This window comes from Dromaius novaehollandiae, chromosome 4 (assembly GCF_036370855.1).
Source record: "Dromaius novaehollandiae isolate bDroNov1 chromosome 4, bDroNov1.hap1, whole genome shotgun sequence".
NCBI lineage: Eukaryota > Metazoa > Chordata > Aves > Casuariiformes > Dromaiidae > Dromaius > Dromaius novaehollandiae.
This window is the reverse complement of record NC_088101.1, coordinates 27,252,701-27,278,550: the sequence shown is the minus strand read 5'-3', so window position 1 is coordinate 27,278,550 and position 25,850 is coordinate 27,252,701. Positions and strand designations below refer to the sequence as shown.

The 25,850-nt window shown below is 39.4% G+C and overlaps 3 protein-coding genes across 6 annotated transcripts in view; 1 reads left to right on the top strand and 2 right to left on the bottom strand.

Annotated features, from left to right (window-relative positions):
* Window positions 1-7,764, bottom strand: part of AFG2A (AFG2 AAA ATPase homolog A) — a 205,723-nt gene extending 197,959 nt beyond the window's left edge. For all 4 annotated transcript variants that reach the window (XM_064510666.1, XM_064510668.1, XM_064510667.1 and 1 more), the window contains exons 1-5: window positions 7,551-7,764; window positions 6,374-6,498; window positions 5,546-5,703; window positions 1,950-2,008; window positions 110-745 (exon numbers count right to left, since the gene is read on the bottom strand). In XM_064510666.1, the coding sequence (XP_064366736.1) occupies window positions 110-745; window positions 1,950-2,008; window positions 5,546-5,703; window positions 6,374-6,498; window positions 7,551-7,749 (1,177 nt within the window). In that variant the 5' untranslated portion in view covers window positions 7,750-7,764. The remainder of the gene's footprint in view (window positions 1-109; window positions 746-1,949; window positions 2,009-5,545; window positions 5,704-6,373; window positions 6,499-7,550) is intronic.
* On the top strand, window positions 7,708-23,728 carry NUDT6 (nudix hydrolase 6). Its single transcript, XM_064510670.1, has 5 exons — window positions 7,708-7,955; window positions 8,505-8,708; window positions 13,583-13,638; window positions 19,367-19,421; window positions 23,100-23,728. Exons 1-5 carry the CDS (start codon window positions 7,748-7,750, stop codon window positions 23,489-23,491), a joined length of 915 nt encoding a protein of 304 aa, XP_064366740.1. The 5' UTR covers window positions 7,708-7,747; the 3' UTR covers window positions 23,492-23,728.
* Window positions 18,777-25,850, bottom strand: part of FGF2 (fibroblast growth factor 2) — a 37,303-nt gene continuing 30,229 nt past the window's right edge. Inside the window, exon 3 of the mRNA XM_026122489.2 lies at window positions 18,777-24,167. Within this exon, the coding sequence (XP_025978274.2) occupies window positions 23,982-24,167 (186 nt within the window). The 3' untranslated portion in view covers window positions 18,777-23,981. The remainder of the gene's footprint in view (window positions 24,168-25,850) is intronic.

The following is a 25,850-nucleotide window of genomic DNA, read 5'->3' as shown; positions in this document are numbered from 1 at the left end:
TAGATTAAAAAGGCAGTGTATATTTCTGGTTGAATAACTTGGTTAAAAAAAAGTCACGTTAAAGAAAAAATAGTATCAAATGAAGAAAGCCAACCCTTAGACATCATACCGTAACTCTTGAACAGTTCAGGTTGCTTCATCGGCAGTTCAATTGTTTCTCTAATAATTTTGAGCTGACTGCTTAAACCTCCTATCATCTCATAGGTAACCTGAGATTCACAGCTGCCATCTTCTGCCTCACTGGTCCTAGTTTCAATAAAATTGATTCTAGTTCTTGAAGAAATGAAATAAAAAACATCTGCATTGCTTATCGTTCCAGGTTTGTCAGTCGGTGGGAGTCTCTCACTGCCTCCTTTCCCAGACAGCTCCAAATCATCAGTGAGGTCTGTGACATTTTCCTTGTTACAAAGTTTATCTGTCTGACCAGAGTCTTGACCATTGGCTACCAGGTCAGAACCGGGTGTAACTGGTGACCCTGGAGCCATCAGTTTGCTTGGTGTGCTCGGAGATGCAACCTCCAGAGTATCGTCAACGTCCATCTTGCTAAGCTGTAAGGACAAATCTAGTGTACTTGTCTCCAACTCAGATTTTTCAAGGTCTGGCTCATGCCTTTCACTGGAAATGGTACTGCCCACGGTGGTCAGCTCTGCACCATCAGTTCCTTTCACTTTCATTACCACGATGTTACAAAGTTTGCCATAGAAAGTGAAAGCCAAGAGGTTTCCTGGCAAAACTATTTTCCCATCTTTGATAAGGTTCAAAAAAGAAAAGAAGAAAAGAAAGGAGAAAAAATTTCAATTTAATTTGTCGGAAACAACTTTCAGACGCTGCTGTATCAGAATAATTCTTTACCAGTAAGCCTGAAGAGTGCAATAAATTAACATAATTAAAGGTTACATAATTTTAAAAAACATTGTAATCATTTTGCCTTCTAAAACGATCCTTTTATATACAAGCAGACTGTACCAGATGAACATTCATCATTAGTACATGTTAGCTCTCATACTAAGCTCCTCATTAATCTGAGTTTTTTTACATTTCATACAGCATACAGAGTGAGATTATGGAAACAGTATTGCAAGAAATAAAAAAATTTGGATTTGCTATGGACATCATAGGCTCGCAATCTTTCATATTTAGCCCACCCTCTTTGAGAATCTTGGCCTAAAAAAAGATAAGGTTTTAGCCTTCACATTCACAGAGAAAAATTTGGAAGTGTGATCTGAATGCACCTTAAAAGTCACAAAAAAACAAAGGCAAAAATGTAAACGAGATTTATTATTTCTAGCCAAACTCATGAATTTGGAATCCAATTCATGTTTTCTGCTTCTTAGATTGCCAAAGCAGCTTGGCAAGTTTGGCAATTTTTGTCAATTTAACGAGTTTGGCAATTCCTAAATCAGAAGATTCTCCTTGATTAGAACAATTCAACCTTTGAATAATATTACCTTACCTGTGCAGGAATTCGGGTTTTGTTCTGACTTATTTATGCATATCTACCAGCCAATGTATATCAATTTTGCTTATTTATCACCAATGTAAAAAAAAAAAAGTTTGGGGATACAAGACAATGTTAATAGCGATCCCTTAGCTTGTTTTCAATGCATAGTATTGAATTCTTTCTCTTCACAATGCAAACTCTGAAGTAAATCACAGTATCAGCCAGAAGACCATCAATGGTTGCTAAACAACTGTAGTTTGAACCAGCAACAAATATAGATAAAATAGACTGAAAATCAGGATTAAGTCAAGTTAAATATTTCTAGCATAGCAGAATGATTTAGCCCAAAGCAGATATACCCCTAAAAGAACTGCAAACAGAACAATGTTCCATTTGCTTTGACTCAAGCCCTTGATCAAGATCATAAGAGGAAACCACTTTTCTATCCAAATCCTGATCTTCCACTACAAAAATAAAAAAGTCAAAAGAAAAGCAAAAAAACTCATACCTAGGTTTCTCAGTAGACAGACAGACATTTCCTCAGCATTAATAGAGGCATCCTTGTCCCTGTGGTAGGGAGAAAAAAATATTTTTCTGATTAGTAATTACTTAATGAAAATCAACTATTTTACACTGTATAATTTAACCCCACAAAGAAAGAAAAGGGATTATCACATTATAATCTCTGCATTATTTTATTTTAACTCTGAAGACAGTCACATAGCTAACAACAAAAGTGTAAATATTTAATTTTGTTTCAGTTTTTCATACAAAACACTAAATTAAACAATGTAGTAAGTTACACTTACCATTTCTTAAGATTACATGCTCCTTTCAACTGACCACATAGAACTGTCATTGCTACATTTACTGAATTGAAATAATCACACATAAGAAAGATCTATTCCACCCCTGCAAATACACGTATAAATACACAGTCTTTGACAGGCATCTTGAGCACTTTGCAAAACCGTGCGTGTCTTTAAGCACTGAATACACACTATCAAAACAGTGAAAACTTTTCCCTGTGATGCATTTTCTAATCCTTTATTTAATCTAGCTTTAAGTGACTCAATAAATCAGTCTTAGGTCACTTCCGTATCCAGCCCTGGCCAGGCAGGCCTACACCGCTTTCTCAAACACAGTCTCATCACCAGGATTTAGCAGGGGACCACACGTGTGACTGAACACATCTACTCTAAGGCCAAAGCAAATGGAAGGTTTAATGTGTCTTAAAAGAATTTCTTTCACTGATGTTTATATTAATATATTTTACATCATATTTAAGACCCACTAAGAGCATAGACATCATTAATTCCCCTTGCTCCTCAGACACCCTGCAGCTTATAAGACTTGTGATTCAGTCATATGCCTGAGCCCAAAGAGATCATGATACTTTTCCATGATACATCGTTTATCCACACGATCTTTTTCCAGTTTCATTCACAGTTTTACCTTCTATTAAAACCCATTACATAACTTCTCTAGTTCATCAGCATTTATCCCACTCAAAAGCTCTGTACAATCCTCACACAATAGCCCTTATGTTTTCACTATAAAGGTTTCACTACGTCCATATTGCAGATGAACATCCACGACTTTGTGAGCACTTTGACATGTATGATGAAATGCTTTAAACAGAGCTAAACCGCATTATCACCAAAAGCATTTAAAGCAGATACAGCAGCTGCAAATAAAATTATGATCAACAGAGGGTGCTCTAAACCTACAAATAAAGATCCAATTCTCAATATTTTTTCCTCAAATTGATTGCTTGACCAGTAAAGAGGGATATTATTCCAGTTTTGAGGAGAGGTCTCAAATCACCAGACCTCATGACAAGCAAATACATATTTAATTAGGTTATTGGGGGCTGGGGTTAGGAGGTTGATTTTTAACTAAAAAAAAAAATAGTAATTCGTACATGCAAACAGATCCCCAAAGCTACTCCTCTACAGAGGATGAACTATGTATTGTTGAAGTGTCTAAAAATTAGGGAGTACTTGGATGATGAGATTGTTATTTATTCTTTTAATAACTGGATATTCTTAGATGGTAAGGTGATGATAAGGTTTGTAGTATATTACCAGGCTTAAAAAACATGGCCAGTTCCTATTTTCATGTGTTTGCTCCTAGAGTAATTCTAGGAAAGAAGGCATTTACAGTGTACAGTCTGGTGGTACACCATGTAAAATAATCATTCTAGGAGCCTGACTCTTGAAACAAAATCCTGGCTGAGAAGGAAAACTCTTTTTCTGGAATAGTTTCCAAAAGTTTACTGTAATCATAAATGTTTTAAAAATTCCATACTTCTTTCAATAAAAGTCACAGATCTGAAAAGAGAAAGCATTGCATATTAATATGTCAATATAAATACAGATTAGGTTTATTTTCATTTTTTATTATATATATATTTCTATATAATATATAATACATGTTATATATAACTATATATAATATTTTATTTAACAAGTAAAGTATTTTTTATTTTTAATGAAATGAGTGTTAATAAAATGAGTGTTTTCAACCACTTCTGTAAGCAAACAGCATGTAATAATAATCACTCTTCCTGCAGATCAGGAATCTAATAATAATCAGACATAGCAGAAAGCTGAAATTATATCATTTTTTCATTTTCTAGTGAGAAGAGAGGCATGAAGGGGAAAGCAAGCTGACTAGAGGGAATCAGTATAGAACACATAGCGAAGTTAACCAGTAAAACTATAATTAAAACTAGACTGGTTATACTACTGACAAAAATCAAGATCACGTCACCAGCATTTCTGAGAGTCAATCTGCTGGAAAACAGCATCTCTCCCTTAAAATGGGCAAAGACAAGGTCCCACTCAAAAACTGAGGTTTGACAAGGTAGCAGAAGAGAACTTACAGAAATTAGTATTTTGGGGCTCTTTCAAAATAACTATAAAATAAGTTTATTTCAGAAAAAACTAAAACCAGATTCCCTGTCAATCCAAATGCTGATTCAGTGAAATGTTATGAGAATGACCCCCCCAAAAAAAAAAATCATTCACCAGATGAATAAACCACTAATTTTTAAAGCCTTTGCAATTTCAAGGCAATTTTGATTTACACCTTCTGCTCCCTTTCTTCTGTGAATTTAAAAACAAAAAAACCTACTGTAAGAGTTTCCAATCTTAAAAAACATTCCAATAAATAAAGGCGAAGCATGAAACCACACAAATACAAACCTGAAGTTGTGGGGCGAAACGACTGAGAGTCCTTCACTCTCCCCAGCCTCACAACCAGTAATTCTATTAACTGCAACAGGCTTTTTTTCAACAAGAGCTTCTCAGGCAATAGCTTGCAGCGTAATTCCTAACGACAACAGTAACACAGGCTCCTTCCGGTCCTTTCTAACCTGACATCAACTTTATGAGCAGAAATTATCCTCAACCTTTACAAGCAACTCAGAAGTTTAAAAAATATGCCTTGATCATGCACTTAAACACACTTGCCTAAAGCAAATTTAACACAGGCAGCCCAATCTCGACTGCAGGAGGTATTCGGTCAGGATTACTATTTGTTAATTTAACATAAAATGACAAACCTCTTATGACTAATGGATTTGGTAGCATTATATCCTCCAAAACAGCACTTTCTGTCAGCTGAGATTTTTTAAGATAGCTGAGCCACTCTAGCAACACCACTGCCCACAGAGGAGGCCCTGCTTGATTTTCTTTCCTTCTTCCACTTCTCTTGTGCCATCCATGGCAATCACCTAACCACAGCTAATCCAGTTTGCTAAACTAGCATGAAATTATCTACATTTTGTTTACTTAGTTTGCTGCCAGCTCAGAGAAATGGACCAGTCTGGCACAAGAGCGGACGACCAGTACTAGACCTGGTACAAGAGAGAAGGGTGACACTACACAGGGAAGAAAGGAGGAACACTTCTTTTGGCAGCAGTTAGCCACCAGTTATTAAATTTTAACCTTAACCCTACAAACATCTGTGCGTGTGTGACTTTGGCGCATATTAGTTCCATCACGCCAGAGAGAAAAATGGCATCTTCTAAGAGGTAGGAGTCTGCTGTGCAAATCAGACGCCTCACAGCACATCGGTAGGTTTTGACGAGTTCCATACCTCAGTTTCACATCTACTTCTTCTGCTTGGAGGACTGCACCAGTCACAGGCTGCACAGTGACTGCATCACCGGGATTTACTTTCAGGTTCTTCTGCGTGGTTTCGCTCAGTCCAACCTTCCCGCCTGGAAAGCCTGCAGTGGGCCAAGCAGTACAGACCTAGGAAGAGTTTCAAAGGAAACAACTGTCACTTGTTTAAGAGATTTTTTTTTCTCCCCCCTTCTTAGTCCTCCAAATAAGAGGTGAGAGAAAAAGTTAAGGTTTTTTAATAAAAACATGGGCTGGGAGAAAAGAAAGATTAGGTTAAAATCTGGTTCAATGGACAGCTAAGATGTAAGTAGCACTGAGTTCTTAAGATATGCACTAAAATACTTTTTAAAAATGAAAGCGTTATATTTTGCATACAAAAGAGAGGAAAATTCCACCGTGATTTTACATATACGCTGCAAAAAACACAAAGCGCACACTGTCCTGACTAGGAAAAGCTACAAATGAATGGACAGAACTACCGGTACAAAGAAGAGTAAAGGGCTATGTTCATTCTTCTTTACAAATGAAATATACGTGTGTGTACATACATAGTTATATATATGTATGTATGTAAAGCACACACGCATGCACAAACAACTTCCAGACTTCTTGAAAAAAATACTGGCATGGACTTTTCCAGTACTGAGAAAAAACATGTAAGTACAGTGTAAAACACACAGAAAATAGCATTCACTGTATTTCTAAATGCATGCTCCATTTTGGTCCACTATTGAATACAACTGAAATGTATTAATTAACCATAAGGAAAAGTGCTCAGATAAACAAGGAGGACTCTCACCTCTTGTCGTCCATCTACACTGGTAAGCAAGACCGGACGACCTATGCATATATTTGCAGATTTCATACTGTTCAGCGACAGCTGTACGAGGACTCTCCGGAGCATTTTTGGAACTTTGTCATCTTCTAAATTTTTCAGGAGAAAATGTGTTACTTCTTCCACATAGCAAATGAAGTCAGTATTTCTCACATGTGCCAGACAGTCAGCACAACTAACAAAACCCTTCCAAACACTGCAAACCTCACTTTGTCGCAGAAATACACATGCCCATCAGCCTTCCGACTTCTAGTGCTGAACGATGGGTTGTGACACCACCATCAGTCAGTCAGAGGAAGCAACTGCTCTCCTTAGTTCCCTCACTTTTTCAGAAAATGCTTCTGCAGCAAAGTGTTATTTTTGAAGATTACATTTTGCGGCCACAAGACCTGCTGAGGCTACTCTACACCCGACAGCTGGGCAGCCTGGCCTCTCCAGGGGGCTCACCGGGCCCAGACCAACCCGCAGGTGATAACTCGGCCTGAGCTCATGCCACCGGGGAGAAGGTTGCGCGCCCCAATGCCGCTCTCCAGCCCGGCAGCTGGTGGCCTCTAGGAAGTCCCTCTGCTGCAGCACAGGGGCCCTCTTTGGGGGAAACAGTTCCGTAACGTTTTCGAAGAGGCAGTAAAATCTAACAAACCATCGGCTTAAAAGATGCTAGAGCACGAGAGGAGAAAGCAAGGCACCGCCACCCCGCCCCAGCAGCGACGCGCCTGAAAACACAAGTGATTAAACGCTGCGGCCGGCTGGTTTATTTTACTCGGTTTCACCTGCCCCAGGCGCCCTTCTCGGTCCTTTCTGCGTGAAGGGGCCACAAAACCCGGCGCTCACGGGGCTCGAAGGCCCCTCGGGCAGCACCGCCCCCGCCCCGGCAGCCGGCCGTTACCGCACGCGCTTCCCGCCCCGCCACCGGCCGTTACCGCGCGCGCCCCCTCCCCCGGCCGTTACCGCACGCGCTTCCCGCCCCGCCACCGGCCGTTACCGCACGCGCTTCCCGCCTCGCCACCGGCCGTTACCGCGCGCGCCCCCTCCCCCGGCCGTTACCGCACGCGCTTCCCGCCCCGCCACCGGCCGTTACCGCACGCGCTTCCCGCCTCGCCACCGGCCGTTACCGCGCGCTCCCGGCGCGGCCTCGCCGTACCTGCGTCCACGGCGTCCGCCACGGCCAGCGCCAGCGGCCCGCCCGGCGCGGCGCCCGGTGAAGCGCCGCCGCCCGCGGCCGGGCGGCCCCTGCTCTTCCTCCTGGCGGCGGCCGCCATGCTGCGCCGGCGGCGCTTCTCAGCGCTTCCTGGTGCAAAGGCCGGCGCCGCCCCCGCGGCCGCCGCTTCCCGTCGCGCCATGGCGGGGCTGGGGCGGGCTCTGCGGCTGCGGGCGCTGCTGCCGCAGCCGGGCCCGCCGCCGTGTGCGGGGCCGCGGCGGGCGCTGCGCGGCGCCGCGGCGGTCCCGCGGGCGCGGGCGGACCGGTTCGGGGGGGTGAGAGTGGACCTGGCGGAGCTGCGCGGCCGCCGCGGGCCGGGCCCGGCCGCCTTCGGGCGCTGGCTGCAGGGCAAGTGGCGGCGGCTGCGGGGCCGGGCTGACCTCGGGGGGCCGCAGGAAAAGGAGCTTGGTGCTCTGTCACTCGTTGCACAAAGCCCTTGGGCAATAATCGGAGCCTTTTAGTAAAGACAGCATGGTGGGCAGAGCGTAGTGCCTTCCCCGTGCTGCGTGGAATGCGTGTGAGCAGCAGAGACAGAGGAAAAACACATCTTTTAACTTGTCATTGCTTGCTCATACTAAGGAAAACGCAAACGTTGAGCTGGCAGCACTGCCCTCCCTTCTGTTGATATCAACACCCTTTTTTACACCTGTGGTTGTTTGACCCTGCCACCGGTGAGGTCCAAGTACAGACTGTCATGCATCTGGCTTTAGGAGAGATCGTAATGGTCGGTCTTCTGACAGCCACGATTAACAGGCACTCATCTGCTATTATGCCCTTCAAGGCCTAAAAAGAGCAGGAGAAAGGGGAAGGGAGGTCATCAAGTGACAACAGCTCTTACCTTCGTCTTGAGTTGCCTTTGAGATAGCGTGAGCAGCTCCGTATCGCTCTCTCTTTCAGATTCGGTTAAGCAGTGGCGAGAGGAGGGCAGGATAGCTGTCTGGCTGCACATTCCCATCCTCCAAAGCAGACTTATAGCTACGGCTGCTTCGCAAGGCTTTACTTTTCACCATGCCGAGTCAGACTCCTCCACGCTGACGCTGTGGCTAGGAGAAGGGCCCAGCCGGTTACCAGGGTATGCCACGCATCAAATAGGAGTTGCAGGTTAGTTCCAAAATTCTTTTAGTTCCAAAATGAATTATACAGTGCATATGAAAAGACTTGTGATTGTTTAGGACAAGGTTCAACAGGAAATCAGGCAGGCTTCTACAACAAACACGTCAAAGTTGGCTTGGACAACTTTCTAAAGCGTAGGGTGCCATTCATGAATGTGCTGGTAAGACAAGCTGTGTTTTGCTGAAAACAAGCCAATAAAGAGAGACGTCAGTATTCCAGTTCGAGAAACTCGTAAACAGCTCTGGGAGAAGAAAATGTCCTGAAGCTTTAAAAATTCACCTTCCCTCAGGACTGTTGTTTTTATTTATCATTTTGAAAGACGTATCCTGCCTTTCACTTTGAAGATTAGAGAGGTGGAATTTTAGGGTTATGGCAGTGTATTTTTAGAAACAGAAAAAGCAACTATGAACTTCTTAAAAAAAATCACATCTCCATTCAAATGTTATCTGTCCTTGACTGTAGATGTTTAATATATGCATCTGCCTAAACAGCGCTCAAGGTAGGGTCTGCAAATGGGGCAAACTTTAACCAGTGGAAATTGTTCAGGAGCTCGCTCAACTATTAGCATAAATTACAACAGTCCAAAAGCTCCTCTAAACTACATTTAAAGTTCACATCTCAGCCAAATACATTTTACAGATGTACTTGTGGACACCCATGCTCTTACCCATCAAGACCTCACACAACCAAAGTTGGAAAGGAATTGCTCTAAAAGCTAAGGCAATTGCCAAGGAACTAGATAAGACAGTTTCCTGTTGTTTTATACAGCAGAGTATGGGGATCCAACAATGAGTCAAAAATACAGTCATCTGGATCTCAGCTTCACCAGATTTAAGTATTTTTGCCTTCTCTCTCAGGAGTCTTCCATCAGAAATGCCACTGCCTGTCCCATCTCTCAGTAACTGCCTGTAATCTGGCGGCTGATTTGGACTCTTTCCATTCTGATAAAAGATGTAACATTCGACAGTTATGACAGCGACAGCAAATCCCTCTCGTGACAAGCTTGAGTTGTTTGTCCTTCACTGGAAGGGCTGTGCAGGATGTTAATTCATCACTGTGTGGTTTTAAGGAACCCTTTGCAAGTTCTAGTTAGAAAGGAATCACAAGAGCAGGATTATTCATTGTAGGAACGGGTCCGGTGAAAATACGTCTTCAAAAACCAAAGCCTTTAATTAATACTGTTGTTAGTGGGAATTTTCAGTTAGAAAACCAGCAGAGGGCAGCCTGGAAGCTCAAGACAGGCTTGGGTTTTTTCAATGGACATGTTTGAGCATGTTTTCCTGAGATATGAAAACCTCACCATTAAAATATGTGGCATTAAACTCGAGTAAGACAATGCACTCCCCTAGCAAAAGCACAGCATTACTCCTTATGGTTATAACTTACATATTTGAGAAAACAGAGGTGATTGAAAGGGGATTTTTCTTAAGCAGGTTTTGCATAGCTGAAAGTGCTTTTTAAAAGAAAATGATTTAATAGAAATGTTGTGGCCCTGATAACTGTAACAAAGGACTTCAGAGAATGTAGGAAAACTGTAACTTTGAAAACTCTTTCATATAAATGTTTGAAAATAAGAATATGAAAGATTTCCTTTTAAAACATCATTTGCTATTGTACTTTTGAGATCAACACTTTTCAAATAAACACCCTATGCAAATAGAAACAAACTGTAAGGAAAGAAGCAGTTTCATAAATGGGACTATATTGATTTCATAATTCATTGCACAGACTTAGAAATTATACAACACATAATGTATGTACTCTCTGCTGCCACTTTTCAAGCCCATATGTTTTTGTTTTACTTATCATTGGGAATTTTTTTAACAGAGGTGAAGAGATCAGGAAGGCATTTAGTCATGTAAACAAACAGATTTCTGCATGTGAAATAATGACTGCAATATTTTACTGTGTTTCGCATACCACCAGTGGATATGGAACATGTTCCAATAATACACTAAGCAGTGTAGACAGCACCTGACATAGGTTTATTCCATTATCTTTCTAGCTTAAGAGCACAGGCTAAGTAGTGGGAGGGTTTAAGAGCACAGGCTAAGTAGTGGGAGGGTTTAACTAAATTTATGTAGCTATTAAACAATTTAATATAATTATTTATATGTAGTAAATGTGTATTGCCAAACCCCCAGACATTTGTATTTCCTGCACAAAAACCCCTCCATATTTTAGAGAGTTTCTGCAATAGAGAGGAGCAAATTTGCTGATGAGACTCTTCATCTCAAAGCTGTGGGCAGTCAGTTACATACTGGACTTCATCCCTTGAGCATCCTGAAAATAGCAAGACTGAGACCCTGAAAGTGGTTTGGTAGTCAGTAGGAAGCCAACACAGAGAGCAGATAACAGGTAGCTAGCCCGCATTACTAAGTAGACCGGCTGCTGTTTTTTGTACTGTCTGGAGTTTCCCATGCAGCGAACGTTGCACCTCCAGGGTTGCTGCATTACCGTCGTGCAGCCAAGTGATGACAAAGGTGTGAATAAGCAAGGCCAGGTCATGTTTTGCCAGACTAGATCAGAGTCACCAAGCAGAGCGAGTAGCAAATGTTACTCATAGGGCTTGGCCATTATTGTTTAAAAATAGTGGAATATGTGATGTATCTTCCAACTAACTTACTGCATCCTTTTGTAGACAGTAGGATTTTCCATATATGTAAAGGTACAGGAAAGCTTGTGATGTATGAAGTGATTAAGATATTTTTGAAAAGCAGTTTTAGCATTCTCCACCTCTTAGGAGGTGGTGGTCTGCCATCCAGAAAGTGACACATTTGTAAATATGCCACATAACAGTGTACCTGAGAGGAAAAAAGTTAAAAGCCATTCTCCTCTCCCTCCTCTGCAGTATTTGCCATACAACGTAAGTATTATTTTCATTGTTTCCTACCTTAATCTGATTGTTGAAAGCAAGCCCTTGGAGTTGAAGTGAGAGAAGGGTCCCTGCACACACATGAGCATCAGCCTTGGCAAGTCCTGTTTCTTATGAAGATGTGTAAAAAAACGGCAGCTGCACAAGTGTCAAACTAGTCTGCACAAGAATATGAAGTTGTGACTGGTTGTGACTGTCCAAGGAATCAAAAGTGGTTTGAGGGAAGCTCCCAAGTTTTTTACAAAGCAATGCCTATTCCTGTCTGGTGATGTTTACAATGTAAGCAGTCACGTTTGCACCCATGTACACATGCATGATGAGTGTTCTTCAACGCTGACCATATTTTTCTTACATGTTTAGATCAATTATAAATGGAACAAGTAGAGGGTAGATATTTTTATTCTCCATTATTGGTTATCTAAGGGACTTTTTTTTTTTTTTAATCCCAAAAAGAGAACATTTGAACAAAGCAATGTTGTAATAGCAATTGCTTGGTTAGGCTACAAGTGTAAACCTTTCCAGAAAGTCATCCTGGCCTGGGAGGATTTAAAGCTGTAGGTACCACATTTGTACAAAGAGTGAGAGGCTTTAAAACCACAGTTCAGAGTGCACAGCCAAACTGTGATCTCAGTGATGCTAAACAGGTGTGGCGCAGCAAGCCTTAGCGGAGAGGCTCCTGAGTTACATCAGGGGAAAGGAGACTAGACGACAAATCTCGTTAGTATTTTTCGTTTCTTCTTGCTTTTGATTTAAGTATCATCTGTCACAGTTTCTGGACACCTCTCATAACAATTCACTGCCAAAAATTACATTCACAGGCACCAATTTCTTGGGAACAAAGGAGAGAAATTGTTGTTTCTGCTTGATTCAAACAGCAATTTCCTTTCTTCAGCAGCCTTCTCTAGTCTCAGAAGACCATTTGGCTGAAGAATGGCTTTTCTGGAAAATAATCTCTGTAATCACAGCATGCATTTAAGTTCCTTCTGCTTGCTTTTTTCTCAACCACTACAGTACTTGAACCAGTACCCTGCTAAACATTTACAGGAAGAATGAGGTCATGAAAGTCACAAGCCATGAGGAGGCAGATATGTGACTACCTACTTAAAACATGTCCTTTGACATATCTTGAATGAAGATTGGTATTTCATCTTTTAAATATTCCTCCTACACATAAGTCTACCAAGCATTATTAAAAAGAAACGGATGTTTTCAAGCTAGACACTCATTCCTTAGTAATTCCCTTCTGTGGAAATATTTCTCCATAGTACTTTTAATGTGTTTATCATCACAGATCTATCCACAGATTCTTCCTTCTGCTAGAAAGTGATAGCCTTTTTTTTATAGTTACCTACTAATTTGAAACCCATGCAAGACTGATGTGGAAAAGAGCCTGGTAAATTGTACCACTGTTCTCATTCTGCTCACCGCAGCACATAAATTTAAAATCTGACAAAATGCCTATTTTAAAGGGAAAATATTTTTAAAGCATGACTACTGAGTGTGACATGATGACTAGATGTGAAAGCACTTCGGTTTTAAAAACAAGAAAACATGCAGTTTGTGGCAGAAATTCATGGTCTGTGAGCACTGTGACACAATGAAAGGCAGAATTTCTCAGTCATGCATCCTGATATTTTTTTCTTGAATCAAGTGAAAGTGTCACTTCTCCATGTCAGAGCAATGCTTTTTGATTAGCAAGTTGACTCAAAATACTTTGCATTTGTTATCAGAAATTGTTAGCTGAATAGCACAGTATGAATTTATAGATAAATCAACTGATGCAATGTTTTCATGATCTTTTTTTGTATTGTACTGCATATCAGTTTTTCACTGACAAACCACTCTATGATACATGCAGACAAATCTTGCTAACTGTAAGCTGAGTATCATTAGGGTTTATCTTGCTTTATCGAAACATACTAAATTATGAGTTTTAAAATAATTGTCTGAAACACTTTGATATTTTTCAATATTATCTTTCTAATAGGTGCTGTTTTAGATGAAAGCACTGGAAAGGTGTTGGTCATACAAGACAGAAATAGGGTAAGTTTGCTTTAAAATTCTAAAATACAGAGAAGTTTATTTAGCTAATCTTACTCTGTAGTATAAAACAAAGATCTTTTCACTTTCATTTCAGTCCATAGTTAAAAGTTACTTCCTTTCAGTAGCATTTTGGAACATGTCTATCAACAGATTGTCATATCTGCATTTGAAGAAAAAACAAATAAATGATTGACTTTGAAAATAGATGGCTTTGTTGTTAATTACAATCAGTGATTGATTGAATCAGCAGAGTGGAATGACATGATTGCTTATAAGAGGGCATTATATTGAATTAAAAGGATAAAAAATGGTAAAAGCCTTGATGATTTACACAGATTTCACCTTTCATCCAGCTCAGCTGGGCCATAATTTCAGCTAAGGCCCACAAACATGATAACATTTGTATTGCATTTTTCCTTGCCAGATTTTAGTTTTAAATTTTTAATTATAATTGCAATAGATAAAAAAGCAGGAGAGAACAAAGACAAGCTTATGTAATGTAGTAGTTAATCTCAATGGTTGCATTTAGCTGCCCAAAGAAACAAAAGTCTGATTTACAAATCCTGAATTACATACATTGACAAATTCTGAATGGGTGTAAAATACAGATGTTTTTATGCAACATTATGTAATGTTTTAATAAGAAAGTGATGGAAACTGATTATCCACCAGAGGTATTCTGCTTTATGTAAAAAAAGCTTAGTAAAATTAAAGTATCTCTTGCACTGCTCCATTCCTTGATCTTTTTATGTGTAGAATATACATGCCCTGTCTGAATGAAATACTGCATACTGATATATCCAGTACATGAGATACTTAGGGAATTGATCCAAACTGCTGTAGAATTTGAAAAAGGAGTCTTTAAAGACATACAGTTGGCAGCCCTTAAAAATCCTGCTAAGCACATTTAACAAACAGACATGATTTAAAATAGCAGAGCTCTAGTTAAAGCACCCGTAATTTAACTTCCTTCAAAATCAGTGTGTCATGCAGTATGGCTGGATAGTACTGTAAAACAAATTCCTTGGGCTGTGAACCAGAGGCCTTACAGGTGGACTGCCTTTAAGGCATAAAAAGCTCTTAAGATTAAATCCTACGGAAGGATTTATAGCAGGTAAGGTGCTACAATCCACGGCTTCTCAGACCTGGTCTGAGCAAAATGCAAAAGTTGGTTAGATGCTTGCAGTCCACATAGCCTGTGTTCCTTCCTAGTGAAACTTGGCCACTATTCGAAAAGTAACCCAAAATCTGAGAAGGCAGAAGATGAGCGCTTCTGATGCCTTAGGTCAGAAACTCAGCTGAAAAGAGGAAAAACTTGCCAGTTCTTGCTTCGCTTGCCATTTATTAATTTCACATTATATAGACACTAGATAAAAAAAGCAGAAATAATCATTTCCCACTGCCCCCTTTTCCTCCAGCCACAAGGTAGAAGACCCTCCTCGTGGTTAGGGAACACAGCGTCCGTGGTCCCGGTTTGGTGCGTGCTGAGCAAATGCCCTGGACTGGATGCGCCCCTGCTGGGAGCTGGGGGATGGGCACCGAGGGAGGGCTCAGCCAGGTCTCCGGCAGCAGCCGGAGCTGGGTGGGAGCAGCAGCTCTGCTCCCCTGGGGCAGGCCTGCACGCCCCGCACCCGCAGGGTAGCTCCCCGAGAGATCAGTGGCATCACTAGCAAGAGATGTTCTATTCCTTTAGAAGTGCAGCCTAGACTTGACTATTTAAGAAGGGAGCCTAGGAGTTTAAAAAAGCAGCCAAATGTTTAAGTATTTTAAACAGTAATATCGATAAACAGTGCTAGCAGACGGAAAGTACGTAACCCTGCTCATAATCTGTACTGTTTTAAAATAGGGTTATAACAAACAAGCACCAGGATAGCATTTTAAAAGAGCCACTTGTCTGTGTTTTTTTTTAAAGCAAATAAACACTATGAAATTACTCCAGTGTGTTTTTTCAGGTTCAGGACAGATCTCTTCCTCTATTTACCTGTTTTTAAATAACAGCATGTTTCTCAAAAAAAAAAAAAAAAGTCACTTTATTCAACTTTCCAAATGGATTTCAGACAGTTAACTGGGCTGGGCAAGCACAGCTTCAACACAAACAACTTTACATCCAGAAGCAGATCTGAGAATAACACAGTTGCCCCATACAGAGTTGCCTGCCTTCCAAGCTACTAGACAATAAGAGCAAATAATCTGCTATAAAGGAGAGAGAAGCCAGCTCATTCAGAAAACAAAAAAGTTGAATCAATGAAAAAGTGCTGAGTCACAGTGTTTTCATTCTGGTTAAAGAGTAAATTGCATCTTAAAGAAGCACTGTACTGCTGCTAAATTTCATCTGGTAATTGCAGCATCTCTTGCCACAGCATTTCCAGGTACTATTCACAGCAAACTTCTGCTATCTGAAAGGAAACAAAAGTCTATGCAAGTTTGAGTGTGATAAAAACTGTTTTCTTGAAAAGTTATTTTCAAACAGAAATCCCGAAAGAGCAACAAAGTGGGGAAGAATGTTATGCCACATTGTCCTGGAGGAAAAAACATTTGGGGTATACTCAGCACTAGCACACCTGTATAAAAGGATACTTAATTCCTCAAAATAATTTCATGGATGATGGTGAGTGTTTGGTTGCCATTCCCCTGAAAATTACGAACATGCTTTAAAGCACTCAGCACCTTTGTACATTCCCCAGTTTCTTCTTCCAACAAAGAGAACTCCACTCTGCTCCACCTCTCTCACATGACATATGTTAGAACAGATCCCCAAATACACAATATGTTTCTTATATTGGCTTCATCACCCAAGTATGCTTTCTGCTTCAAGTTTTCTCTTTTCTCCTGTAACTGACCTAAAAGATTCACTGATTTTGTGTTTGGATCCATGCAGACCTCTGGAAAACCCCCACAGCTGTAAGCAGATTTTGGGAGAAGGATTCTGGTTTTGTTTGAATTCCAGGCATATTTGTGACTTTAAATAAGCAATGATGTGGCTGACCATGACCTGGGGAGACCACCTTTGTAAAGCAGGTGTAGAGATCATTAAATGCACACAGACTGAAGTGCCTGACCTCTCTACAGAGGATGCCAAACCGGAGAATTAGTGTGGTAATGGTGGGTTGTGTGATGTGGCTTGAGGTAACCAAACATCCATCACCGGGAGTGTCTTCCAGGCTCTATCAAGCTAACCAACGTTTCAATACAGCGAGTGCAGAAAGCTCACTACCACCTGCTCATTAGCCGTTGCGTGCGCCATTCCATTATCTCTTTTGAGTTCAAGACAGTAAATGAGTTCAATTAAAGTTTACATCCTCCATATGCTTTGAGTAAATGAATAAACTTCTGGAAATGAAACATAAGTCTGTCCAGTACAATGAGGATACTTGCAATTATAACCTGGAAACAATCAAAATTTATACGTGCTAACTAAGTATAATTGGATGCATCATTTACAATTCATATAGTTACATCTAAGCCAGAATCTCACTAGCCATATTTTTCTGCTTTTCCTGAAATAAATACTAACAGATTTATTCTCAGGAACCAAACTAACTACTACTTCAGCTCACTAGTAACTATAGCCCAGTTAAAGAACTTCAATGAAAGAGTGCTTTCATAGGCAGGTTCAATCATGCAACATGTTGAATTTGTAATGCAAGAGTTCAGAGAAAGAGAGGCACCCGTTTCTTGCTCCCTTACAGTACTGACTTCATAGTTTTACTTAGTGTAGAGCAAAAAAACTTCAAGGACTTCTTTATAGCAGGGTTTTCAGACTTGCGTTCAGTAATTACCAATTAATGCATAAATATAGCATGCAACATATAGGCTCCAACAGTGGTTCAAACTGTAGAGGAGAGTCTCCAGGAACAGAAGAGAACAATACAGGCAAACACTTTAGAAATACTACATTATTTTTCCTTACAATTCCTGCATATGTAAAAATGAAGAACGGCATGCTTACCTTTCAGTAAGTATCTTAAATACTCAGTTTTCAAAAAAATAAAAACAGAAATTGCACGTTCTGTATATTTAGAAGGAATTACTGTAGTTTCCTAAGCCCATGAGGTAATGTAGGCTATAACTTCCTACCTTGTCCTTACGTTAAAGCTCACCCACAGCCATTCTAAGTACACCTACCTCAGTCCAGTTTCACATGGAGACACCAGATGATCTATTAAGGATCTAGGTCCAATTCCATACTCAGGCCCTAAAACATAGAGGACTAAGCACAGCACTCTTCCCTTCTTTTTTTTCTGAAAAGTGAGCTGGGTATATTCCAGGTCAGCTATTTCAGCTTAACCTTTCCAGAACAAAACTGGTACTTAGCATAATGAATGAAGAAAAGGAAAAGGGGGGGAAAAAAAGTGATTATATTCAACTCTCACCAGAGCGCTTATTTATTGACTGCATAATACTAAGTATAAAAACTGAAGTGTATGAATATCCATACATTTCTTGTGCAGTGAGCAAATAAAACAGTGCAAGCAAATTGGCGGTAACTGTTTCCCAACGTCTGTCCCACTATTTTTCCTCCCTCACCCCCCCCCACCCCCTCAAATACACAGTTTCCCTGAAATAATGCCTCTTGTATAGAAACAAATGATGTTTTGAAAGCTTGAAAAATCAGGTTTATATGCAGCTTTTTTATATGAGCTAGTGGAATTTTTAGAGCTGTTTGGGCTGTATCATGAAAAAGGACAATTCCACAGCACACAAAGAAAGATTTCCAGGAACTGAAAACAAATCTGAAAGCCAAGAGACAAATATATGCATTTTCCATCTGCAGTATTTTTAATCTATTACTCTAAATTCCTATCCAAGACCTTTAAGAGTGCCCAGAAAAGCCATTTTTCCAATGTAATCAGTGGGGTTTCAAATCACTGGAAAGCAAACAACTGGTCTCTCTATGCTACATGTACAAGAAAAGCTACCTTTTTTTTGCCAGAGCATACATTTTTCCCTGCATTAGTCCCTAGCTGAAGGTTAACTTCTTCCTACATATACTTTTAATATGGAAAGGAAGAAAAAATAAATAGTACATAGTGCATAGATGCAAAGGTAAAACCTGCAAACTTTCATGTGTTTACAAGAGGTCTAGAACTGACTCTCCTTCACTAATATCAATTACAACATCAAGTCTGCAGTTCACATTCTGTTTTAATTACTGAACTTTATTGCAATTCAATAAATGTTTCTATATATAAATCACACACAAGGCCTCAGTTTTTGTATTCCATAAAAACAAATAACAAGTTACACTAAATGGTGATTACAGACACACAAAATCATCTTAAAGCCAGTGCAGTATAGAACAATACTACAATCATAATATCTGTTTGTAAGATTAAATATATAAACATTTATACTTATAAAAAGCCAAAAACATGAAAGTGGAATACATCAGTGATTAAATATAAGACTATATAGACTATAGCAGCTTTTTTTAATATCCAGCTACTCTATCTAGTTATCTAGCAGCAACTTTGTCTAATGATTGTTAGACAGTTTTTATTTTCAAACAGTAGATGTTTTGTTCCAATATTTCATACAGACTGTAGATATCTTTGATCATCACATTAGTAAGAACAAAGAAGTTCCTATTTAAAGCCTTACTGATATTTGTAAGAATAATTACAATACTGCAACTTCAACAAAAAGGTCATGTGTTATTTGTCTCCTTCATATTACGGAGTACAACATAGATTGCATACTTCATTAATATTTTTTTCCTCCAATACAGAATGTAAATGCATGGAAATTTCCAGGAGGCCTTTCTAATCCAGGCGAAGACATTGGTAAGTCCTAGAATAATAGGTCAGACATCAATAGAATTATAAAGACATTAACAACACAGAAATACATTATGACCCAACATACTTGTGTAAAATGACTCCTACGACTAATCACTTCCTTGAATTAACGGTTAATAGGTGAAGTGATATGATCCTATGTACTTAAGATTAATGGGGCAACATCATATTCAGAGCAGAAAAACTTTGTATTTATAACATTAGTGCTTTTCCACATTTTCCTTTAAAGCAGGGTTTGAAGCCAATTTGCTTATTTTTTGTAGGCTTGTTGGATATGCTGTAATATGAGCTAGAAGTGATAGGATGAAGGTAGTCAGTATACAACCAAAATAAAAACTGAAATAAAAGAGTTCTCAGCTCACACTGGAATCCAGGGTGCTGAGCTCAATGATGTACTGAGCAAAAATTTCCAATTCTACATTTTTATGGGCAAAACAGGAATAAATACACTTGTTTCTTTCCACCTTTGTCCATTTGATCTAGTTAGACTAAGAGTTCTTTGGCACAGGACCTGCCTAAGTGCAGTGCCTGAGTCTTGTGGGCACCTCCTTTCAACTACCAACATAAGGCACTTCTGTATTAAAAAGAAAAGCTGATTTGAGGAAACCCTTTATTTCTACCTAGCATAGCACAGGTGATGATGATACAATTGCTGCAGTTATTTTCAAAGTTGAATTAACAAAAATGTGTATGAAGAGATAGAAAATTGTGCTTTTTCTCCTCCTATCTCAGCCCCTTAAAATTAGGATCCACAGCTTGTGATTCTTAAAATATACTGCAGTTATTAGGTAAGTCTTGGTTTCAAAAGTTATATTTGCTCGTATTAATTTAGCCCCACATCAGTGTTGACATATTGTTACATTCTTCTGATAAGTAAAGTAAGGCTCAAAAAGTATTGCCCAGAGCCATGCAGAAGCTCTGGCAAGCTGGTATTGAGCCCAGGTTTCCTGAATCTGCTCCTTAGAAATTTCTCTACACTACCCTAACAGTCTTCCTACAACAGTGTGTGAAGGGCTTGTATTCCAGTTCATAATTCCGATACATGGAGAAACTGCTTTTTAGTTTACATGGTATGGTTGAGATTTACTTTTCCTGACTCATTTTATGACTCATTACATTTTAACTAGCTCTGTTCTCTCAAAGACAGTGATAGAAGTGAAAATTGTTTGACAATGCAAATACATACAATGTAGTGAGATGGATTCACATTTGCTAAAGAATCCTGAACACTATGTTTGTTGTCTAGCCAGGCTTCCTTTCATTCTTAGTGAGAGAGAGAGAGGATCTAGCTCAGGAGATACCAGAGGAATTTTTATACTGAGGGAGGATAATGACAAGCACTGGCAACAGCTTCACTAGGGGAATACTATTACTGGGTAGACCAGTGGCCATCCCTCAAATAACAGGTGAGATTATGGCTGTTGCTCAGTGGAGCATGGATATAGCTATCGAGAAAGAATGAACCAGGGAGAAATAAGTCTCTTTAGCTCCCCTCATGCCACTATTAAAAAATATAATAATAAAAGTTACAATTTTCTCTATCACATCTTAATATTAAAGGAAGAGATAAATTAGTAAAGCATAAAATATAATAGAGCTTAATTTTACTTTTTCATCACTTACATCAAGCCTTATAAATTCACAATCATTCAAGAGCCTAAATTTAAAAAATATCAGAGTGCAATTACACTCCTTGAAGATCCTGTGATTATATAAAATAACCAAATATATGACTGTCTACTTTAATGAAAACAAATCGATTTGCACAAGTAATTCCAAGAGTTTCAAAACAGATTTAAGCATCAAATTGCACACATATTTTTGTGTTTGAATATTTTTTAAACTCAAGCCCTACTGTTTCTTCTAGTTTAACTGGTCATTATCTTTTAAATATATATACATATGCATTTAAATAAAAGGGAAACAGAAAAAGGCACTGATCTCAAAGCAAAGCTCAAAGCTTAATTAAAATCCCTAATTGTTCCATTTTGCTTACCATGGCATGCCTCAGCATTCCTGATGATCTCGCATCGTTTACCTTCTCTGACCACTTTTGTGTAATACAGCCATTTGCCTAATAATAAAATCACTTGCCTCCTAATAAAACCACCTGCCTTGGGGAGTTTGCTTCATAACCACTATCTTACATGAAAGAGGACTGCGGGGGCCTCTCTCTGGACAACACAGGACATAGTCTCCCCCAAGGATCAGGAATGGTAAATGAGTATATTCTCCTAGGTTATTTTTTTCCCCTCACATGCAGTTGCCTTTTCATTAATTAAAACTGTAATAAATGTTCTGCAGGCACCATGTATCAACAGTCTCCAGTCCTGCAAACATCTCTGTATGTGCCTAACGTTAACTTTACACAGATTATCCTACTGTAAGATGAAAGTTGAGCTGAGGCAGAAGTATGCGGAGGATCGGGACCATTAATATAGAGTTGTTTGATCTCTGCTGGATAGATCATTTTGTTTAGATATTGCTAGCTGCTGTATATCCTGAAACTGTTTTCAGTAATTTGAAAATAGACCTAAAATGTCTGTTTTTTTCACCTCTGACATTTCAAAATGGTGGTTCGTATAGGAAGGAGAATCTCTACAGGGTCTGGTAAAATGTATTTTGCCTTTGGAAGTAAGCCAACACTCTCATTCCTTACAGAAAATAAACTAATTGAAGCAGATAACTTTGCAAAACAGCTATATGCATTTACCGCTCAGACAAGAGACAGCTATTAGCTTACCAAGATTAAAAAAAATAAATCAGTATTTTACCTATTAGTAACTGCCCCAGGTGAGTAGAATTTGTCGTGATTTAACTGCAACTAAAGGATTTTGGGAAATAAGTGGGATATCAAAAATCTTGCTTGGGCTCTTCAGCTATTACTCAAAAGTACATCTTCTGTCTTGAAGAGTACTGGATAGATGGGAATTCTCTGGCTTTAACCACAGTCCGCAGACCCTCAAGGGCTTTGAACTTGTATCTACTTTTGTAATGAGAAAGGTAATGTATATGTCCCCTCAGCTGTTGTACACAAAATGTACACATGCAATATGGATGGAGCATGTCTTCTGCAACAACAGGCTCCACACCATACTAGCATTATGGCATATTTGAACTATCACTAGAAGTTTAAACTACATTTTGAAAAAGCCTTGGGGCCAACTTTCATTACCTGCAAAAGATATTTTTCCCCATGTTTTCATACATCATGGCAAAATGCCACAAAACTAAGTGATTTGATCAAGTGATCTGATACACATGCAGGTGTTCAGCTGCAGAGGGTCTGAACCTGAAACTAGATGGAGGCAAAGAGAATGGCGGGGGCTAGATTCAAAGGACTGAAAATCCGGTGCAACACTATGCTATCTTGCATTAAGAGGTCAGTGAAGCCAGCAACCATCCAACCATATTATGGAAGGTTTCCTGCTTTCCTCATTGTATAGGATATACACCAGAAAGGCACAATAGCCCCCAGCAATTAGTTTTGTTCGGGGACCAAAAAATGAGCTTATCCTTGTGTTGAAGCATACAACAGGGTTTACATTCTGAACAGCTTATTAAGCTTATTAGAGTGCTTTGAGTCAGAAATTTTCCATGATCAAAAAGTTTAAGTGTTACGCTATTCTCGTGTGTTGTGTAAGAATTGTTCTCTTCACGTAGGAGACACAGCAGTTCGAGAGGTTTTTGAAGAGACTGGCATCAAGTCCAAGTTCAAGTCCATCCTAAGCATAAGACAGCAACACAGACACCCCGGAGCCTTTGGGAAGTCAGATATGTACATCATCTGTCGCCTGGAGCCTTCCTCCTTCACCATCAGCTTCTGCCAGCAGGAATGCCTGAGGTGCGAATGGATGGACCTCGATGAGCTTGCCAGGACAAAACACACTACTCCCATCACCAGCAACGTAGCTAGGCTGTTACTTTATGGATACCGAGAAGGTTTTAATAAGATTGATATAACCATGAGAGAGTTTCCAGCTGTTTACACAGGCCTGTTCTACAAACTATACCACAGGGAGCTGCCCGAGTCCTATAGAAATATTACAGGATAGGAACAAATTTCACATTTTATTAAATTAATAATTTAGAATGTTTACTGTCGAGTAATTTGGACCATGTTAAAATTATTCATGGACTACTTTTAGGATGAAAGTCAATAGTCACTCTATTTTCTAATAAGCAATAGATAAATTATTTTAAATGGTAAATATTCCTCTAAGTGTGCATCAGATTAGTTTTCCTTTACTCTGTAAAGCAAATGTAAAGTAAATAAAACAGCTCTATCTAGATATCTAGTAGAAAACAGGTGTGTTATTGAGCCAGAAAATCCAATATATTTTCCAAGTTCACCTCCACATGCACTGGCGCAATAGGTTTAAAGAGCAATATAAAGACAGTATGAAACATTCATGTTTTAATCTGACAACTGCAGCAGTAATTTTATCAGCAAATAATTGCTTGTATTTTTGCTACTTTGGAGAGGAGTAGGGAACTACCTTGTTAATGTAGTATGGCATATGTTTTCAGAATCCGCCAGGGAAATCAGCTTTTAGCAGACATTGGAAGAAAAAGGATAGCTTTCTGTCCGGGTCCTGTTTTTGGTCCGGGTTTGTACTGTCCAGTTCTTTTCAGTGCCACATACCAATCAGAGTATTTCCGTGACCGGTAAGTGTTATAGTTATTGGATTCCAAACGCTCAAAAAAGAAACATTCTTCTGTTGCACATTTCTAAAAGGGAAGAAGAAAAGGATTATTGGTATTCCATCGCAACAAATCAATTCTTCAAAGTCACAGGAGTGACTTACCAAGAACAAAAGTTAGCAACACATTTGGTATTAAGAAAGTCACATAAAATTTGTTGTATTTAAAGGCAGATAGTTATTTTTAAAATAGTTAAAAACACCTATAAGAGAAGTTTTTAGCTATGACTCGTTTATTGTCTTTAACATAGGCCAAGCAGATCCTAGCTTGTTTTCACTACATAATTCTTTGTTCCTGTCTGAAACGTAGTCAAACAACTAAATGAAGAACCCACTATGCTAGATCCTGACCTCCATAGTCAGCAGTTTTACCATCTCATCCCAAGTTACGATTTAACCAAAATAAGGCAGGATATATAAAAAAAGGGAGTGCTTCCCTTGCCACCTTCAAACCAACCATTTCATCAATTAGATAAATAGTATGGCGTAGTTTCAGCCTTTGCCTATTCTTTTCTAATAGTAAGGTTGAAATTTCCTGAAGCCAATTCAAGTCCTTATTTATACTGTTCTAAAACAACCAGCAGCAAGTCTGCATCTGTTCAAGTCGTGTGTCCCCCCAAACTTAATTAATATATTTTTTAATCATTTTAAGGGAAGATCGGACCTAGCAAACAAGTACATTCCACAAAGAAAGCAAACATACTCCAATCCATCTATGGTAAATAATCTTCCTCAGAACAGCACTGCTTCTATTTTGAAGCCGGTCTGCTTTACAGTTTAGAAGTACACCTGTGGAATTATTCCACTTCTGGAAGTAAGTCTTCAAACTACTTCACCTAGGCTGAGTTAACATGTCTTCACACCTACAAATAAAAAAGGTGGTTCTTCGCACAACAGGTAAAAATTGAGCTTAGGAAGTCCTCACCATAGGAATTACAGTTTCCCACAACTTAAATAGATTCAAGTCAGTTCTGGGCAAGTTCATGGAAAAGAAATTCACTAAATATGTAGAAGCCTGGCTGAGAAGGCCCCAAAGCTGAAACTGGTTGCAGGCTGGGAGAGTATTACAAGGAATTACTGTAGATGTCTTCATTTATACTCTGCGTAGTTACCATCAGATGGAAGATACTGGACTGCATACAAACCCCTGAAACGGGAAGGCTGCTATTAAGGCAGGCAGTGTGATATCTCTTCTTCTGCTTATCTCTGCATGCAGCAGAAAATTCTGCTCCCTCAGGGTGACCATACTGAAGAGAAACAGTCTTACTTTTCAAATGATCCCATTCATATCAGTGAGATCATCTAAGAAAGGTTTTATCTACTGCAATTAAAAACAGAATCCAACCAACAATTTCTACTGGATTGCTATTACTGCCTGGGGGACTTAAAACCGGGTCAATTTAACTATGACTAGTATTAATAGCTGTTCATAGTCAAGAGAAAACAGGTAAGTTTATTCACTGTCTGAAATTCATCACCAAAAAAATTCACATGGTTCTTCCATATCAATAAATATTAGATGACATCGGAACAACTTCAAATAAGATTTCATTCTACTGGAGGAGGATCCCTATGCATGTTTAACTGCATTTATCCCACATCATATTCAGAACAGGAAACCCCTGGCAATGATTACAGTTGCAAACCTGACTGCAGAACCTACACTTTAAGGAAGAAAAAGTATTTTCTCAAAGATAACTGAAATTCATCC